Source organism: Osmerus mordax, chromosome 19 (assembly GCF_038355195.1).
Source record: "Osmerus mordax isolate fOsmMor3 chromosome 19, fOsmMor3.pri, whole genome shotgun sequence".
Lineage (NCBI taxonomy): Eukaryota > Metazoa > Chordata > Actinopteri > Osmeriformes > Osmeridae > Osmerus > Osmerus mordax.
The window spans coordinates 7952724-7972758 of record NC_090068.1 but is presented as its reverse complement, the minus strand read 5'-3'; the positions used below and the strand labels follow the sequence as shown (position 1 = coordinate 7972758).

The following is a 20035-nucleotide window of genomic DNA, read 5'->3' as shown; positions in this document are numbered from 1 at the left end:
ATTTGCAGAGATTTTGCACAGTGCATTCAGAACCGCACTGAGTGCCCATACTTGCGCCGCGTTGACATTGAAACGTACAGGCTCCAGATGGGGTTTGCGTCTCCATTCCATCCGCCATGCCGATTGTTCTTTGTTACATTTGCATTGCTGTAGAAGACTGAGCAGCCTGTGATCGGAGTTAAAACCCGGCTACAGTTTGGATTCCGCTGAAATCCTGGATCCCGTCTCTACCGGATCGTGTTTTTAGCTACTCGCCCGAAGAATAGTTATTCTGAGTATTATTTTTTGTAGGCGTTCGAGTTCTTAGTACAGACTCGAATAGCCTCTGCTGCCGTAATGTCCCTGTAAACTTAGCAACTGATTGTTGACGTAAACATAGACAGTATCATGTGCAGATGGATTATACACTAAATATCAGAAGTTTGAACATTTGTCATTCATTCAGTCACTGCCTTATATGCGTTTAAATAGATCTAACCTAAACGTTCCACATTACTGGAAATAAAGCAACATAAGAGGATTAGCTCACGAGTAGTTAATGAAAGTATTGTTGTATGATGTACGATTTCATTGATATATTATAAATGTATCTTTATGAATTAAGGTGGACACAATGGCTGAGCAGACGCCAGATGACTTTATCTGTGAGTAACCATCTAATGTAGGCTTTTGTTGTTGCGTGCACCCGTTGATACGCTTGTCTAAATATTTCTAATGCATATTCCTATTCCACCAGGGTGTGAGGACTGTGGCCAGTACCATGACTCTGAATGTCCAGAATTGGGACCAGTGGTGACCGTTCAGGACTCATTTGTCTGGAGCAGAGCACGGTGAGTACATCGCAAGCATCCAAAGAAATACAAAGCCAGGGTAAATAGATGGCATGGACCACAGCTTTGCAACATATTACATGTCTATATGTTTGTTTTCCCTGGCTTAGTTCGTCTCTGCCAGACAGTCTGGAAATCCGTCCAATATCAGATGGGAAAGATGGCGTGTTTGTCCAGCGGCGACTGGTCAAGAGGACCAGGTTTGGGCCCTTTGAGGCCAAGAGAGTGTTCCACCTGGAACAAGAAGGGCCCTTTCCTCTCAAGGTAGGTCCACAGCAAAATAGTAGGTTACCAATACATGCACAAAATATGCCCACTTTACATGTACATGAATCCCACTTCCTGGGTCCATATGTTGTTCTTGTTCAGATCTTCCAAAAAGACGGCCAGGTGGTGTGTTTCGACTCCACCAATGAGGACGACTGTAACTGGATGATGCTTGTGCGACCAGCCACAGACCACACACACCAGAACCTGACGGCCTACCAGCAGGACGACGGGATCTACTTCAACACCTCTCAGGTATCCTTCTACCTACCAACCCCTAGCACAACACTCTGAAACCAGTATTCCTACCAAACAAAGGGAACTGACTCTTTGCCTGTTGCTAAGGATGTGCTGCCAGGGACAGAGCTGAGAGTCTGGTATAGAGCTTTCTACGCCAAGAAGATGGAGAAACCCATGTTGAAGCTGCCAGTCCCTCCACCTCCACCAGGTCTGCATGGTCACCCAGGACGACACGATTCCACTCGCTGATTGGTCTATTGGGAATGTGGCATTGGAAGCCGTTGGCTCAACACAATACGCTTTGTTCTTGAGCAACTTTATCTGTTGTTTAGAATCAATCCTGTTTTTTTTAAACTTCTTTTAAACTTTCCTGTTGTCTGACTCAGATGTGGTCGCTTCCTCCACCCAGCCAGAGCAGGCCTTCGAGAACGCTGGAACATCACTCCCTCTAGTGGTGCAAGAGAAAAACACAGGTTGGCTCCGTGCAAACGACATACTGCACATCAGGGTGGTGTCTTATGCTCATTTTTAACATCAGCTCAGCTTGATAAAAGACCTGGTCTGACAGAGGCCTACTGTCAACAATTGATATCATCAAGCATAAACAGATTATTTCTCGTTCACAATGCTCAGTGATACGGTTATGTGTGTACTGATCAGCATGTATTCTGGATATTATCAGTGTAGTGCGTTAGTTGCTAGGCAGTAGCATGCACTTCTGGTTGGTTTGATCAGAATAGAATCTCTCCTTTGCCATACAGAAAGAGGAAGTGACTTGAGTCAGTGTTTTGTCACTAATTGGACAGCGGCAGGAGGCCAGCAAGTGGTTGTGTAAAAATCCAGTAGAGGAGGGAGTCATGCTGTCTAAACAAAGCCTTGTGCAGTTTGGGTTCAGAAATGAGAATCAAAAAGTAGTTCTTTATTTTACATGAAGCTATTTTTGATCAAATACTTGGTAGCCCTTATAAGTGCTTAGAGTAGAGGTTGAGGGTTAAATGAAAGGGAGCAAAGAGTTTGCATCAGTGTATTGACGTGTATTTTTTTCATTCACCCATAATTCCACCCGTTTCAGTCTCGGAGCACTTGCTGAGCCACCTCCAGGAGGTGAAAACGGTTACTCCTCTCCCCGCCGACCAGCCCGCCGACCAGCCCGCCCCCCAGCTAGCAGACCTGGTGACCCCTGAGGACATGGAGGATCCCCAGCCCCCTGCCCCCGCCCCTGTGGAACCCAGTAGGAGGCTGGGCCGGGGCCGCAGGGCCAAGGGACGCAAGGCCGGAGCCTCTGCTGCAGCCAGGAGAACCAGAGGTGAGAGGAACACCTTGAGAGATCCCCGCAAATACTGTCGTTAAAATCTCTTCTTAGGTCTTTTCTCAATCCCATCATCCATTGTAATTGTACATGCATGCTGCAAGTACCATACTCTGCCAGGACAAGCTTTCACATGTGAGTCCTGCACCTCCTCCTGTCCCCCCAGGTGCCATGGCCTCAAGGCTGGGAGAGCGCTCCCTCAGCTCACCTCCTTCCCCTGGGGGAGAGGCCACACAGGCGGGGGGCAACAGCCTGGTGATGGGCCCTGACGGCGTGGCCGTCCTGAGGAGGGCCAAGACCGGGGAGCAGAAGCGGGTCTACAGGTGCTCGCTCTGCAGCAAGGTCTTCCAGAACAGCAGCAACCTCAACAGGCACATCCGCTCCCATGGTAACCATCCTTCACACTTACAGTTCATTCATTTGTCCTTCTACACCAATCTCTTCTCCTGCCAGGTCACGCCTGGATTCATTTATATTTTTAATAACACTTTTTCTCTCTTATCCTTGCACTCTCAGGTGACAAGCTGTACAAATGTGACGAATGTGACAAGCTGTTCAGTCGTAAGGAAAGCCTGAAGCAGCACATCTCCTACAAGCACAGCAAGAATCTGGTAGGTGTCTCTATCTTAGAAAACACCCAGAGATGACTTGGTTTTGGTGCCTCCATAAGCCGCTGTTTCATTACTCAAAGTGTGTGTGTGTGTCTCCTCCGCAGCCTGACGTAGAGTACAAGTACAGGTGCAACACGTGTGAGAAATCCTTCCGGGTAGAAAACGCCTTGAAGTTCCACAACTGTCGGACAGGTAGGGGTCAAATCCGCTGGGTGGGGAGGGGGGGGGTGACTGGCAATGCTCTTCGCTCTGCGTCACGCACTGCTTCACGTTGCCGTTCTGTTCCCCTGCAGATGACAAGACGTTCCAGTGTGAGATCTGCTCGCGGTTCTTCTCCACCAACAGCAACCTGTCCAAGCACAAGAAGAAGCACGGAGAGAAGCTGTACTCCTGTGAGATCTGCAACAAGATGTTTTACCGCAAAGATGTGATGCAGGAGCACCACAGAAGGCATGGCGTGGGTGGGTACTCAGTTTCACTAGTGACTGGACTCTGCAGTGAAACGCATGCATGTTACATATTCATTTAGCAGACACTTTTATTCAAAGCGAGGTACAGGAGGGGATCTGAACTTGCAGCCTCATTGATCATCAATCAGACGCTTTACAACTGACCTGTGCCTAGCCTTAACAGCTTCCACCACAACGCTATAGTGCCTGGATTGTATTATAGTACACATACTATAGCAGAGGTTTGGTTTACAAGCACAAGGCATACTTTAGAGCGGATACCATAATCAAATAAATGATGAGTTCATAAAAAACCTGGATTCCTTTGATAGTAAGATGGCATAGACCCGTGTCCTGAGTTGCCCTCAGGGTTAGTGAAGTGAACCCAATGAACTGTTTGTTTGCAGGCCCAAAGCACATGAAGAGAGAGGAGCTGGAGGCCAACGGAGACGAAGGGACCAAATACAGGAAGGAGCCCTCTGCTTGTCCCATCTGTGGCAAGGTGAGGGACAGACACCAGACAACAGGCTTGTACTCAAAAGACCCTGCATGAAGGCATCAGAGAACAGCCTTTTAGTGATTGTATGTGCATAATGAGGTGTGTGTGTGTGGTTCTGCAGCATCATGAGGTGGGTGTTGTTCTGCAGCATCATGAGGTGTGTGTGTGTGGGTGTTGTTCAGCAGCATCATGAGGTGTGTGTGTGTGCTGGGCTTCCGCAGGTGTTCTCCTGCAGGAGTAACATGAACAAGCACCTGCTGACTCACGGCGACAAGAAGTACACGTGCGAGATCTGCGGACGCAAGTTCTTCCGGGTGGACGTGCTGCGGGACCACATCCACGTTCACTTCAAGGTGAGGGACGGGTGAGGAACCACGGCCGTGTGAGGTAGTGGTTCTCAATGCGTAGGTCAAAGGGAAGTCCAGTCGCCGAGCGACGGGCGCCGGAAGTGACGGCAGCTGTGTTCGTCCCCCCCAGGACATCGCCCTGATGGACGAGCAGGAGAGGGAGGACTTCATCAAGAAGATCGGCATCGCCGTGGACGACAGTGACGAGTCCGAGGAGGAGGAGGGGGAGGAGGAGGATCCAGAGAACCACAAGTACAGCTGCAAGAAGTGCCAGGTCAGACACGCGCACGCGCACACACACGCGCTATGTCATCCAGCTACACCTGCGTCGACACCCGACCCTGTGTTCAACATGAAGCGCCCGTCAAACGTGTCACTTCTCTCTGTGTTCAGATGTCGTTTGCCAAGGGCAGAGAGTACCTGAAGCACATCATGGAGCAGCACAAGGAGAGGGGCTACGGGTGTGTCATCTGCAACCGCCGCTTCGCCCTCAAGGCCACCTACAACGCCCACCTGGTGATCCACAGAGAGCAGCTCCCAGACCCTGCTGTGCAGAAGTAAGGCAGGGGAGGGGGCGGATAGATGAGGAAGGGGGTGGGTGGGGGGTTAGGTGAAGGAAAGTGTGGTGTGGAGACAGGAGCGGGAGTCTAAAACAAAGGCATGTTGTTATTCATAGTCAGGAGGTCTTCCTCATGAAATTCCCTCCCTTAAAGGTACATCCACCCGTGCGAAATGTGCGGCAGGATATTCAACAGCATTGGCAACCTTGAGAGACACAAAATCATCCACACAGGTGAGTAACTCTGTACGGCCCGGGGCCTGCATTAACACATCTCCTACAGTGAGACACCTTCTTTGTTCTTCGAGACCTCGCTCCGTCTATGACTCATCGTGTTTATCTTCTAACAGGGGTGAAGAGTCACGGGTGTGACCAGTGTGGGAAGTCCTTTGCCAGAAAGGACATGCTAAAGGAGCACTTAAGGGTTCATGACAACATACGCGACTTCCTGTGTGCCGAGTGTGGGAAAGGTCAGTCCGCCACCGTGGCAACGGCTCCTAGGAAGAATCTCTTATTCTTTCTTCCATTTGTTCTATGAAAAAAGGGGATGAACGGTGCCAAGAAATGGCCTGGTTTGTGTTCCCCTCCGTAGGGATGAAGACAAAGCACGCTCTGCGGCACCACATGAAGCTCCACAAGGGCATCAAGGAGTACGAGTGCAAGGAGTGTAACCGCAAGTTCGCCCAGAAGGTCAACATGCTGAAACACTACAAGAGGCACACAGGTTAGCAGGACTCGCGAGTCCCAACTTCACCTGTGGCTGAACCCGCCTCCCACACAGGTGTGTGTGGTCCTCCTGTGACTCAGGCTGTCTCCATGTTTGCAGGGATTAAGGACTTCATGTGTGAGTTGTGTGGGAAGACCTTCAGCGAGCGGAACACTTTAGAGACCCACAAGCTGATCCATACAGGTGAGAAGCCTTACTCGTATCATATTCTCGAAGTTTATACATATATAACTCTCTGTTTATATCATGGCTTGGTGATCAATGTCTTATATATGTCTTCTGCCTTTTTTAGGGGCCTATATTAGTGTGTCTTCTTCTGTGTCTCCCTGCCTCACTCTCTCTCTCTTGCCGTATCTCTAATTCAGTGGGGAAGACGTGGTCGTGTGCGGTGTGCGATAAGAAGTACCTGACGGAGTACATGCTCCAGAAGCACGTCCACCTCACCCACGAGAAGGTGGAGGCCCAGTCCTGTCACCTGTGTGGCACCAAGGTCTCCACCCGCGCCTCCATGAACCGGCACATGCGTCGCAAACACCCGGAGGTGAGTCGAGACGGAAGCACGATCTTGCTCTATTTTTCAGTCACCAACTCGTGCTCTCCAGCGATCTAGTTGCTTGTATATGATGTCAACATACTGGCTAAAGTTGTTTTTGTTGATGCAGTTTTCGATTTTTTCTCCCCCCCCCAAGATTGTCAGCGTGAGGATCGACGAGTTCGATGACCTTCAGGAAGCCTCCACCATCGACGACTCCTCCATCAGCATAGTGCAGGTCCGGAAGCCTCCTCACATTCCTGCGTCCATCGCAAAGTCGCCACAGCCAGTGGAACGACACGCATGTTCACGTTGCCCGTTTCACCCGTCCTCTCCTCCCGTCTCCCAGCCCACCCTCACCCTGGACAAGGACGCTCTGTCGGAGGACAGGCCCTCGCGGACGCCCCGCCCCCACAGGAAGAAGCCCAAGCACTTGGTGGAGCCGGAGCTGTCCGACTCTGACGAGTACGCCGACTTCACGGCCAAAGCAGCAGAGTTCACCGCTGTCGTAGGGGACGAGACCGAGACCAGCTCTGCTGTGCAGAGTATCCAGCAGGTGCATCTATAGGCCTGGACTTATTATGCTCATGCTGTGTTTACAAACCTATGTTTAACATGTTGAAGGTCTATTGTGTTTAGTGTAGGTGTATACATTATGAGTCTAGGATTAGAGAGGAAGTGTTCGAATTTCAGGATTGTGGATGAGTTGGCGATGGTGGAGATGCCATTGGGTTTGACTGTGTGGATTCTGTGGTTCCAGGTGGTGGTTCTGGCTGACCCCAGTGCATCCTCAGCCTCCTCACCCAACAGCTCGGTGGGCTTGACCAACATCACGGTCACCCCCATCACCTCGCACGCCCCCGCCCAGTTCACCAGCCTGCAACCCGTCGCCGTGGGCCACCTGACCCCCAGCGACCGGCCCCTCACCCTGGACAGCTCCATCCTCACGGTCACCTTCGACGCCGTCAGCGGCTCTGCCATGCTCCACAACCGTCCGGCCGAGCTCGTCCCCGAGACCATGGGGCCGGGAGGGGCCTCCGCCCCCCAGTCCGTCGCCCACTTCATCAACCTCACCACCTTCGTCAACCCCATGGGCCACCCCCTGGAGACCTCCACCCTGGCCTGGAGGCCCGTCACTCAGGCCGAAGGCGGCCAGGTCTCCCCTGTGGTGGATGGGGCTCCAGACCACCCCCAGGAAGGTCAGACTCAGGCCTCAGAGGAGGGCCAGGCCCAGGGCCAGCCACAGGCCCAGCCACAGCAGCCCAACACGGCACAGCAGATGTTCAGCTACTAGAGGGCAGAGGTGCTGGTCACCTCCCAGCTGGGAACGGTCATGTGGTCCTGTTGTGAAAGCCCATGCGGAGACTAGAGACTCACCCAGGTGCCTACATTCCCCTTGAGGCACTTCTTGAGAAGTGGAAGGAAAGCGAATGAGAAATCACTGTTGTGTCTTTGTCCTTTTGTCAAAACCCTATAGCTGTCAATCATTGTAATGGACAATGTTATTTACTGTATGTAGAGTAAGACGTTACCATGCAGGTTTCCTTTTTGGTGTACAGTTTACGTCTTCACTTCCAACAGATACATAAATCAAAGTACGATTATGTGTGAATGCCTTATGATTTAGTATCATCAGACGTGCATGTTTTGTTATATTTACAGAAGGTCCTGTTAGCTTACGGTCATAATGTCTTACAAACAATGTTTATATTAATCATTTTCTGTACTGAACTTCTAAAGAGATTAGGGTACACTGCAGAAGCTGAGAAAGTTTGATTCACCACAACATTAAGCATTTATCCAAATAGAGTTCAAATGGAAAATAAGCTTTTGAAAAAGGTTTGTTTTCAGTGTGTGTAAGACAAATGCAGATTATTGTTGAGCAATTATCTAAGAGATACTTGAAGCCTTTTTTTAGTGTTTTATGTTTTTCAAGTAAATATCCTAAAACGGCACGTGGAAAACATCAATAATATAAAAATGGTTCACCTAAGCATTGCAGACTACTGTTGTGAATTTGTTCCATTCATCTGCCCCCCAGGGCTGTCCAGGCCCACCTCACCTGTCCTCAGATATCTGTCCCACTGCCCCATCTGTTAACTACCTGTAGACCGAGCATTACTACTGTACCACAGTCAGCCACAAGGGGGAGCCTTCAACCAATAGAATGCATTTGTGTAAATGCACCTCTCTCTCTTTATTACTCACATGCACTTGTGACAACATAGCACTTTAGGAGGAAATTCTTATCATGCTCCATAAATGTTCCAGGAAAAACAGTTCCCGTGACTATTTCACAACAATACATCAAGGTACATGAACTCCACCATTCAGCGAGTTCTATAGAGCCGTGTTCTCATTTCTTGGTGGGTGAATTTGACACGGTCCATGGGATTTGTCTAATGGTCCCTGGACTGGTAATCTGATGCTGACTCGTACAGCTTTTTATTATTAATAGTAATGCAAGCTTCACCAAAGATGTTGCCCTTAGCTGTTGCATCCCTGAGCAAAAATAACCTAGCTTGATGAAGTGGACTGGATTTCTAAACATTAAATTACTTATAGATTACAAATAAGAGATTTGCTCAGTGGAGGTTGGAGGTGAAATAGCACTCACCAGAGAACAAGCTCAGTGTTTTCACTTTGCACCATATCTACATATCCTTGGGCATTAAATGTTGATTATCACCTCAAACGACCGTCAGAGACAACACCCAATACAGGTTAATGCAAATAGCTCAGTGTTTGAAATGTATGGTTTGATAGCCCCAGGCTAAAGTTAGGGACCATACCTGAGATACAGGATTTTACAATGGGGAGAAGTGGTCTAAGCCTCTTGGATGATTTAAGATCTCATTACTGTAGTGCAGTCTCCCTCATGGCCTATTCACACTGACTCCCTCCTCTATAGAACCAGCGCACCAGACCTGTGTACCCCGGCTTGTCCATAGCCTGAGGATGGATATCAGTAGAGGCTTCATACACTAAAGCAATCTTATTTTACCTCAGTATTTCATCTGGAACATGTAAACCAAGTCCACCATTTAGACCATCAAACATCCTTCACTATGATTCAGTCCATTATCTGTTGTATAAAAAAACAAACATATTTTGCATTGTTATTTCATGTCATTGTTATACCTGGTGCTGAATGTTCCAGACCTGCTGAGTCACTGGCATGTCACAGTACACAGTGTGATTGAGGCAGGTATATGACATAATTACACAAATGCTACAGGCTTGTGGTTTTGGATTTTAGTAGGTCCTCGATTGTGAATGGCCTCATGCTTTTGAGACGCATTCCCACATTCCTTGGATGAACACTGCCACTTCTCACATGACATGGCCATTGTTAAGAAGTGTTCCCTCTTCATCCTTCGGGGGCTATCAGGGACCTGACTTTCAGAAAGACAATGGTGCAGTGTGAAATATAACATTCCAGTGCTCTTAAATTCCACCATGTTACAACTATTATTATTTTTTCCTGGACAGAAATATGATTTTCGAGGAGGGGCTTAGACAACATCCATGGAAAAAGCAATCGACTTCACGATTTCGCTGGCTCAAGAACTGATGTCACAACTCCAGGCTACTCCCCCTTTCACCTGGAGAGGGAGTGGCTTGATCTAGCTGGGCAAGGAGAAAAAAACAGGAAGAACTCACACAGTCAGACAGGTGTGTGTATGCTCAGTTGTTGTGAATGTGTTTCGGAGAAGAAAATAGAGGGATTTGGCAATTTGAACAAACCTGAAAGCTTTCTGAAGACGGATATGGATATTCCGGACAGTTCCCATGGGAATATGGGGCTGTTGAGGACCTTTGATTCTACTGAGTTTGGCAGCTGGGAAAAGATAGGCTCCGGCGGTTTTGGACAAGTATACAAAGTCCGGCATGTTCAGTGGAAAACATGGCTGGCTGTGAAGTGCCCTCCATGCCCCTATGTAGATGATAAGTAAGTATGGCAGCTTCTATATATCTGTGGTTAAATGTGTTTGCGAATAAAGACTACATTTGCATGGTTCAAAGTAGTTCTGTGTGTAAGATTTAAGGTTATCTTTTGTAATTGTTAGGACTTGTGTTGTTTTTAAATTAAATTAAATTTGGCCTCGTATTCAATACTGTTTTTAACCCCATCTGGCTGAAAGTTTATAATTATGATCGTCGGGTTTATTAAATTACTGATAGGCTAGTGAGTGGCCGTTCACTGCTCATGAGTTCTTGAAAAAGACACCTGTGAATGTGTGACAACTTCCCTTCCCCTTTACACTGGCTTGTAGTGGCACAGTACAGCAGATACAGTATTTAAACAGCCTTCAGGTGTTTTGTTTATTTGTGTGTCCCTCTTATTCTATACAGTCTACTGTAATACAGTGTGATGAGGTATGTTTGAAGAAGACATGTTCCCTTCAAAAACCCAAACACCTCTGTCACTGAATAAAGAACTCTTTGTTTTCGGGAAGAGCTTGTTTGAATACCTATCTAGCTAAATTAAGGAACCTGGCCTTGTCTCCAGACGACCCCAGACATTACACATGACTGTGGAATGTAGGGGTTTCTAGTCCTGAGTAACGCTTGCCTCGATTTAATCTCGGATCGCCGGTAGGGTTTCAAAATGGGAAGTGTATGGTCATCATAGTTATGGGAAGTGATTGTTTTTTGTTATGTCAACTGTGAACCAATGGCTTCTGTTAGTTGTGTCTGCTGTTGGTGTGTCTGTGTGTGTGCGTGTCCATTTGTATGTGTTCAGTGGACCTCTGCTATATAGCCATACATGAGGAGAGGGGGGGGGGAGGAGGAGAGGTAGGAGATGAGAGTGAAATGTTATGCTAGCATGGTCCTTCCTGTCTTACAACACCCAGCTGGATAGCTGCGTGGGTGACAGTGTTCATTACATGTATGTCAACATCAGTAAAACATCCCTACCTCCACCTTAGCGGAAGTTTTCAGAGGCACAGGCACAATTGTACTTTGTTGTAATTGGCCTTCCTTATACCATAGAAAATCCACAGTCGTTTAACATTGCACACCGCTTTGGGCTTAAAGCATTGCACTGCCTTTCCATTTGAATACCATGTCATATGTCTAAAGGCTAATCATGCTTCTGGGAATATACTGTTTTCAGGAGACAGACAATGTAGAGCATTTAAACCACTGAACCATTGTTATTTGATAAATTGTACAGCCTTGGGAGCAGTAAGTGGATCTGGTTGCACTTCTGAAGCTATTTTAAATTAAAGGCAATGTAGCCCACTGCATAGACCAAAGCACTGGACTTTCTGATTTGGAGATTAAGTCCCTAAGAACCATCACCGGTTCACATTATGTTGTTTTTCAAGATCGATTTCCTCAGATCACTCAGTCTCATATCTCCTTGATCTGTTATCCACCCCGGCGCTCTTAATGGCAAAGAAACGTCTTTAGAAGATACAAGATGAGACCAAAAAGCAAAAATGCTTCAAGTCAAATTAAAGCCTTGACATGTTCTTCCAACCGACACTTAAATCACCTCGAGAGCTAAGTAAAGAGGGTCGTCCGCCCTAAACATCTGCAAAGTACATGCATGTGCCTGACCCGTTCCCCTCTCCCCTCCTCCACGCTGCTGTAACTCAAAGCCAGCCTCGTTGGACTGGGCTCTGCAGCCGTGTGTCGCAGACAATGAGAGAAGTCGCAGAACCGGTCTGGCTGGGACTCCTTCCATCAGAAAGGGGACTTTGTTTGGTTCTGAAGGGCTGTTGAGTTATTTGGATGAAGCAAGGGATTAGCTGGCCCCGATGTGGTTCCAACAGCAACATATACGTAAACAGATTTGCCATGCCCTTTGACATTAATTCAACCCTGGTCACTGACTGTACCTGTAAACTTGATTCTTGGGTAGTGCGTTGATTAAAAAGAGACTTTTCTCAGGACAACATCAGTCAATCAATCAAGGTTTCTGTTGTTGCTGTAAGGAATATATAAGTGTATTAAAAGTTCAGAATTTGCAGTTTCAAACAGTGAAGGACAATTGAGTTAATGCGCTTTGTAGTTCATACCTTGCAACATGGCCATATGAACTGAATCAATGTTGTTTTAATCGAAAGGAGTGACCTTCCATTGACACTAGTCAGGTGAGTTCAGCGGTGAAATGCCGGCCTGTTTGAGGCTGTTAGGTCACCGCTCTAGAACTGATAAAGGTAACTGTGCAAAGGTTGAGCAAGAGGTCTGAGAACAAGAGGTCTGTTCATGTTTCACACTGCCCTGGATGCTTCTCAGGAACGCCATTAAGCCCTGTCGGTGTAGGAATGGAGCCTTCAGACATAGTTGTTTATAGTCATTTCTGACTCATCGTCTCATAAATATGTCATGGCTGTTAGACGGTCATTAGCTCCACAGTGCAGTAAAAACTGAAAGCACCTGTCTTTGTCTGCTGTATAACTGTGGGAACAGGACCAAGGGCAAGTGAAATAGTATTTGAAATGGCTTGGGCTTATCTGTACGTGAACCCAGAGAGTCTTATTGAACAGAGTAGAATCCATGGAATTCATGAGAAAAGGTAGACAATTAGGTTCATATGGCAGGCTAAACCGTATGGTCCTGTGAGCCATTTATCGAATTGGTCCTCGTTCAATTGGTTTTGCAACTGTCTAGCCATCTGTGCAGAAGATTTCATGTTGCTGAAGAACACAAGTTGAACAATAGGCTCTTATTCGAGCACCGCTGACACGTTTGGTTGTTAACAACAGGTTCTACATAACAGTGCCATAGGGTAGAGCCCGTACTCCAGGCGGGCTAGATCACGTCACCTAACGGCCATGTTGTTCTTCTTCCAGGGAGCGCGCAGAGCTGCTGGAGGAGGCCAGGAAGATGGAAGCGGCCAAGTTCCGCTACATCCTGCCCGTGTACGGGATCTGCGGCCTGTCCCAGGGGCTGGTGATGGAGTACATGGAGACGGGCTCGCTGGAGACCCTGCTGGTGGCCGAGCCCCTCCCCTGGGAGCTGCGCTTCCGCATCATCCACGAGACGGCCGTGGGGATGAACTTCCTGCACTGCATGAACCCTCCTCTCCTGCATCTGGACCTGAAGCCGGCCAACATCCTGCTGGACGCCCACTACCACGTCAAGGTGAGAGCTCGCACTCAACGAGGGCGCCTTCGACGGCGAAGCTTCTTCCGTGTCTGTCTGACTCCCCCCCCCCCCCCCCCCCCCCCCGCTGGTTTTGCGACACCGAAGCACCGAGGGAAGGGATGGGGATCGCGGGCGTGCATGTTTACACCTAGTATTGTTCTTTTGAGATGAGGAAAAAGCAGTGCCGTCAAGTACATGAGGGAAGGACACTGTGGCACGCTATGGAGATGAACACCATGTCATTGACTCGTGCTCACAGTCGATGGACATGTTGCTACAAGCACGAGGCAGTGCCGTGTTTTGTCGACTAATATCAAGATGAGCTGAGGGAGTTTAAAGAGCGAGTGCATGCTGTTTTTTCAATAGGGATTACTTGTTACTGTTTTCGGGCTCGTCACTGGATTAACTCCTGTGGAATTATTGATGGAATTATTGCCTTAAACATGGAGTCTGTTTTTCAGTCTTGAAGTGGCATTTACTGTAATGCTTGAGGCAGAAAGGTGTCTCCCAAGTCTTCATGACCACCTCATCACCAAACTACCTCACGTTGACTTGACAGAAGGGGAGGAGATTTAGGTGGGAACGCTCATGCGTTTGCCTAATGCCTGGATAAGAAAACACCTTGTCCGGGCCTGTCACAGCAGGCTTCCAAAGGCCCTGCCAAAAGTGTGTGTGTGCGCGTGCGTGCGTGTCTGTGTGTGTGTGTGTGTGTGTACTCGCCCACGCAGGCCTAGTGGAAAAGGCCTCTCCTTCTGTGAAAGGGAAGCACTGACAGGCTAGGACATGGCTGCCTTATTCATGGTACACATCACACAATGAGGGCTAAGCTATCACATTAGTCATGTTTGGGAAGACGGGGAGAATACAGTTCGGTTCTTGTTCTTAAAAGATGGCTCCCATCCCCGCCCTCTCAGATCTCCGATTTTGGCCTGGCCCGGTGGAATGGGCTCTCCAGGGCGGATGACATCAGCCGTGACGGGTTCTGTGGCACCATCGCATACCTGCCCCCCGAGAGCATCATCGAGAAGGACAGGGTGTCAGACACCAAACACGACGTCTACAGGTGAACCTCCCCCACCTCTCTCTTTTGATTTTGAGCACCCTTTTCTTTTTTCTCTCTCTGTTGCTCTATTTCACTCTCCCCCCTTCTCCCTTTCTCTCTATTTTTCGCTCTCCCTCTCATCCGTTCAATGTCTCTGTCTCCCCATCTCTGTGTGTACCTCATTCCTTTATCATGTTATTTCTTCCCACTGAAACATATCACTTACATGACTATGATCTGTCCAAAAGCTAATCAATGAGCTAGTGGTGTGTTCTATGACACTAACCAGCCCCTCTGCCTGTTCCAGCTTCTCCATCGTCATCTGGGGGATTCTCACACAGAAGAAGCCATACCAAGGTGAGACACGTAGACAGTCGATTTGGCAATAGATTAGTAGATAGATAGTTCTGTTTACAGTAAAGGTTGTCATTGATTTCATCTCCGCTCTTATTAGATCCCCTCAAACTGTCTTTGGGGCTTTGTAAATCAGTCATCGACCTCATATATTACCTGGAGAATTGAACCTGAGCGTCATGCTCTTATCAAACAATCGATTCCCTGTAAGGGTGACCCACCCGAAGTTAAGGTCACTGCATTTGAGGGAAGGTTAGTCAGCTTATTTGCTGTGTGGGCGCGCGCACCTGCGAGTGAGTGTGCATGCAGACATGTGTATATGTGTTTACCTGATAGATTCCAGTCGAGGCAAACCGAGCCAGACTGGCAGGTGGAGGGCGTGTTCCCAGGCATATCATGTGCCACTGTTGCTGGAAGAATTTCCCTTTTTGTATTCGAAAAGCTACCGATCATGGCAGGAGGGTGGGCATCGACATCTCCTCCCCATATGCTCCCTTCTTTTCTGAAGGAAATTAAAGAGCGTGAATCACTAAACAGGCCTCGGGCACCTGGGGTTAGCGCCACTACCTTGTTTGTTTTGAATCATTGACTGGCTGCTCCTACAGCCTGCTAACAATGGAGCCACTTCTCAGCCTGTAGGACGTCTGAGAGATTTTCCACAGCTGCTGTGGGAAACTTAAACACACCAACACCCTTATCTTAGCACGCAGTAGGAAGATTATAGACATAAAGTCCTGTCAATATTGGTAGAGGTTACTCACATGTGGAGTGGTTTGTTATGGTTTGTGCTGAATACGTGCCATATGGTAGTTGCTAAACTGTCTTCTTATACCCAACTCTTGGGCTCAAGCCAGCCTGCAGTGTCATCTTGACTTGCCTTGTGTTATCTTGTCTGCCTGCTATCATTGTTCTCGTAAGCTTTATTGCACACGAACCCAAGTGAACCCTAAAGCTCAGGCGTCACTGTAAAGGACACAGTGATAACAGGAAGTCTTGTCGTGGCTGTAACCACATCCTGTTGTCACCCCCCCCCCCCCCCCCCCCCAGGAGATAACAACATCTTGCAGATCATGGTGAAGGTGGTGCGAGGGGGCCGGCCCGACCTCGGGGCCGTGCCTCGGTGTCGACCCCAGGCCTGCTCCGAGTTCCTGAACCTGATGCAGCGCTGCTGGGCCAACACGCCCGACGCCCGGCCCAGCTTCCAGGGTAAGCCCGCCCTAACAGTGTTTCCACACATGGCAACACAGCCTCTTGCAATAACAGATGTGTTTTTGCGTGGGTTAGACAACAGGTTACTCCCTTTGTCGATCGAAAGAAAGAGAACATTTGAAATGCGGTTGGGTGAAATGAGAGACACTTTGATCTACTCCTGATGTGATCCCAATATGTGTTTGCCCCTTTTAGAAATCACTTCAGAAGCAGAGGAACTTTGTTCGAAGCCCCAGGAGGAAAGCAAAACTCAGTCACACGAGCAAGAGAAGAACCAGTCCAATGGGCACATCACCAGCCAGGTGAAACCACGCCACACTTCTCAGACTCCTGACCCCGGTCACTCACTTTTAGAATCTTTCAATTTCCTGTTCAACATTCCAACAATGTTAGCCAACTTGAATAACCCGTGGGTAGGCGTGAAATGCCTCTTTTTTTATCAAACATTTCCGTAAAGGACGATGTGCTGTCAATGTTTCACTGAGAATAAACCGTTTCATCAGCGCACAAGAATGTCATCCTTCAGCATTGTTCCCCTTTGTGATCTTTAGTCGCTTCCTGAGCTGTTATTGTACATGACTTGAGATGAACAGATGCATGTTTCTGGGAAGTGACAGGTTTTATTGGCTTTCCAGTAGAGTGATAATCTTTGTTCTGTACTGTATTGACATGGAAGACTAGAGGTGGCATGTCTATGTATGTATCTCATGTATTGTTTATCTACAATGCCATTTGATATTGGTTGTTTACTTTTTCAACAATCAAGTGTGACTGATTGTTAGCTATATCCTAACGTATCTCTGTATCCTGCAGCAGGCCACAGACCAGAAGCCAGTCAGACCCAAGTCGGCCATGTTGCCAGAAAAAGACTACAGCCTGTCAGAGCTGTTGAGCCAGGTGGATTCTGGGATATCCCGGAGTTTTGACCGTGTGAAGGAGGACGGCTGTGCCAGTAAAGACAACACCGGCAAGAGACTGTCGGGAATCTCCTCTATCGACTCTGCCTTCTCCTCTCAGGACTCCATCACCCTCTCCTTTGAGAAAGAAAGCACATATGGTAAGTGGGAGCTCCTAGGATTTCTTCAAATCATTCAGGGTCTGAGTTAGAGATTTTTATAGCACGGCTTCCTTCCTGAATATTCTTTTTTGCCAGAATCAAGAATGGCGTGGGTCTGAAGTGTGTGCTTTTCTGTCTCCTGGTCTTGCAGACTCGGCGGAGGTGCAGAGGAGGAAGCTGTGCGAGGCCATCAGGACCAAGGACATCGCTAAGCTGATGAAGATCCTCCAGCCCCAGGATGTGGACCTGCTGCTGGACGGAGGAGCCAGCCTGCTCCACCACGCCGTGGCTCTGGCCAACGAGGAAGCCGTCAAGTTCCTCCTCCTCAACAACGCCAACCCGAACCTAGCCAACGCCCGCGGCTCCACTCCCCTCCACCTGGCCACCGAGAAGCACCTGAAGGCCCTGGTCGAGCTGCTCCTGGGCCGCCGGGGCACCAACGTCAACGCCAAGGACGAAGACCAGTACACGGCGCTGCACTGCTCGGCCCAGAACGGAGACGAGGCCATCACGCGCCTCCTGCTCGACCGCGGCGCCGCCATCAACGAGACGGACGCCCAGGGCCGCACGCCGGCCCACGTGGCCTGCCACCACGGCCAGGAGAACGTGGTGAGGGTGCTGCTCAGCCGCGGGGCGGACGTGCGCGTCAAGGGCCGGGATCATTGGACGGCCCTCCACCTGGCGGCCTGGCAGGGCCATCTGGGCATCGTCAAGTTGCTGGTCAAGCAGGCGCGAGCCGATCTGGACGGGCAGACCACGGACGGGCGAACGCCCCTGCATCTGGCGTCCCAGAGGGGGCAGTACAGGGTGGCGCGGATCCTGATCGAGCTAGGCGCCGACGTCCACGTGACCTCCTCCGGGCTCAACACGCCCCTGCACGTGGCCGCGGAAACGGGCCACACGAGCACGTCACGCCTCCTGGTCAAGCACGGGGCGGACATCCAGGCCCGCAACGCCCAGGGTCTTACTGCCCTCCACCTCGCCGCCCAGCACGGACACCTGCCCACTGTCAAGATGCTGATAGAGGAACAGGCAGACGCCGACTGCACCAACCAGGCACTACGTACACCCTGCCACCTGGCAGCAGAGGGCGGGCACTGTGAGGTCGTCAAGGAGCTCCTACTCCATTGTCCGGAAGGTGCCAGCCTCACGGACGAGCAGGGCCTCACCCCGTTACACCTGGCCGTGAAGGGAGGCTACACGGACATCATCACCATGCTGCTAGCACAGGGGGTGGAGCTTCCGCAGGACTGCCACGACTCCATTACCCAGAGTGCGGGGCAGCCAGTGGAGGACGGACCCAAGCCCCAGGTAGCCAACCGTTTCCAGAGGAAAGTTGTGATCCTCAAACTGACAGAGCAGGACAGTCCTGGACACGGTCGTCCAGAGTCCGCTGACTCTCTGTGTAACTTGGCTCCCTGCTGAGGGGACAGCTGACCATCGGACTTGAGGTCACTCTGGATTGTACAGACTTGTCTTTAAAACCTGACTTTAGAATCTCCCATTCGATCCCAATGGATGACATGGGGAATGTAGAGTGGAGAGAATGAAGAGAACTGTTTTTGTACATATTTTTTTTAATTGTTTTTATTTCAGACGGGTGTCATCACTGGCGGATGGTATAATTCTTTGGTGCTGTGGACTTAAAAGTCACTGTTATCTGTAGAATTGTCACAGAAGGAGTACTTGTATGTAATATATGTGTACACTGTATATGGAAATGTCTCTTAAGCCTTAAAATAGACCACATAGACCAATCTTTCAGGTTACAGTTAGATTCCATGTCATGTTTATTCCTGTTCAACTTTGCATAAGCTGAAGGCAGTATACCCAATTCTTGTATTCATAAATAGGATAATGTCATAACCTGTTGATGATCATTTGTATTTTCCTATTCCATAACATTTTGTAGCAGATGTGTAAAAATGTCCATAAGTTATATTCTCAAATGAAATAAAAAAAACTATGCCAGTACTTTTAAAATTGTTTGTAGTATGTGCACATGTGCTTGTGTCCAGAAATGACTGCCTCTTTAAATGCCAGGTAAAATGGGCATGTCTACATATGCAGCCCCGTGATTATTCTTATCTCAGGTGCCGCTGCCCGACACAAGTGAGCATGCTTGATTTGGCAAGAACCATGGGAACTGGCCTCAGGGGGGATCGCAGGGAGCAGGAGGGTGGGTGAGCGGGAGGGAGGGAGGGGGGGCTGACTTCTAGGCTGTTGGCTAATACCATAGACCACTTAAACTTTTCATCGCTCGCTAAAGCAACATGCCAACCCTGACGCCCAGAGGGATGGGCTTTTGAAACCCTAGTCCCCAGCCCTCCGAGCTGAACGCTGGTAAGGTTTGTAATTGCTCTGTTTTTACAGATCATGTTTGCGGAGACCCACAGAATTGACTGGTTGTGGAGCGTGTAATCTGAAGTCTTTGTGTGTGTGCTCAGAGAGGACTATCTTAGCTGTTGCCAGGTGATCCTGTAAACTTGTAGCGGTGTAAAAGATAAAGTTCTGCTGTTGGCCAATTTCCCCTACCTCTTCTGTGAAGAGACAGTCTGGCTAGATTTAGCCAGTTTATGGAGTAAGATAGTAGTTCTGTTTGTTGTGGAATATTTTGTTGAATAGTTAACAGTTGATGATCTAAATTGGCAACAATTTATAATTTGTACTTAGAGTTAACAGATACAGAAACCAGCCGGTCTTTTTATACTTCGCAGATGCCACTTTTTGTTGTTGAAAATACTATACTCTGAACGACCATAATAAACTTTTGAGTTGATCACTGTTCTTCTCAGCACTTCTGACCACAGTCTTCTAAGCACTTCTGACCACGTCCAAACAGCTAGAGGTCACAAAGTCGGCCCAAGCTGTCCATCTCATAGTCAAACTCCATCCCAGA

The 20035-nt window shown here is 48.8% G+C and overlaps 2 protein-coding genes across 3 annotated transcripts; both read left to right on the top strand.

Moving 5' to 3' along the window:
- Positions 1-613: 613 nt before the first annotated feature.
- On the top strand, positions 614-8351 carry prdm15 (PR domain containing 15). The gene is made up of 23 exons (XM_067257697.1): positions 614-644; positions 737-830; positions 941-1094; positions 1200-1352; positions 1443-1545; positions 1724-1810; positions 2410-2643; positions 2813-3034; positions 3163-3257; positions 3362-3449; positions 3551-3718; positions 4114-4208; positions 4427-4558; positions 4683-4826; positions 4946-5109; positions 5266-5345; positions 5462-5581; positions 5704-5835; positions 5938-6021; positions 6204-6379; positions 6528-6608; positions 6720-6926; positions 7131-8351. The coding sequence occupies exons 1-23, from the start codon at positions 614-616 to the stop codon at positions 7662-7664; spliced, it is 3378 nt and encodes a 1125-aa protein (XP_067113798.1). The 3' UTR covers positions 7665-8351.
- Positions 8352-10046: 1695 nt separating this feature from the next.
- On the top strand, positions 10047-19110 carry ripk4 (receptor-interacting serine-threonine kinase 4). 2 transcript variants are annotated; one of them, XM_067257782.1, is made up of 8 exons: positions 10047-10322; positions 13180-13471; positions 14389-14537; positions 14824-14873; positions 15918-16076; positions 16275-16381; positions 16896-17136; positions 17288-19110. In XM_067257782.1, the coding sequence occupies exons 1-8, from the start codon at positions 10054-10056 to the stop codon at positions 18559-18561; spliced, it is 2541 nt and encodes an 846-aa protein (XP_067113883.1). In that variant the 5' UTR covers positions 10047-10053; the 3' UTR covers positions 18562-19110. The 2 variants fall into 2 exon arrangements, with proteins under 2 accessions (XP_067113883.1, XP_067113882.1); XM_067257781.1 differs by having other exon boundaries at positions 16893-17136.
- The last annotated feature ends 925 nt before the right edge of the window (positions 19111-20035 follow it).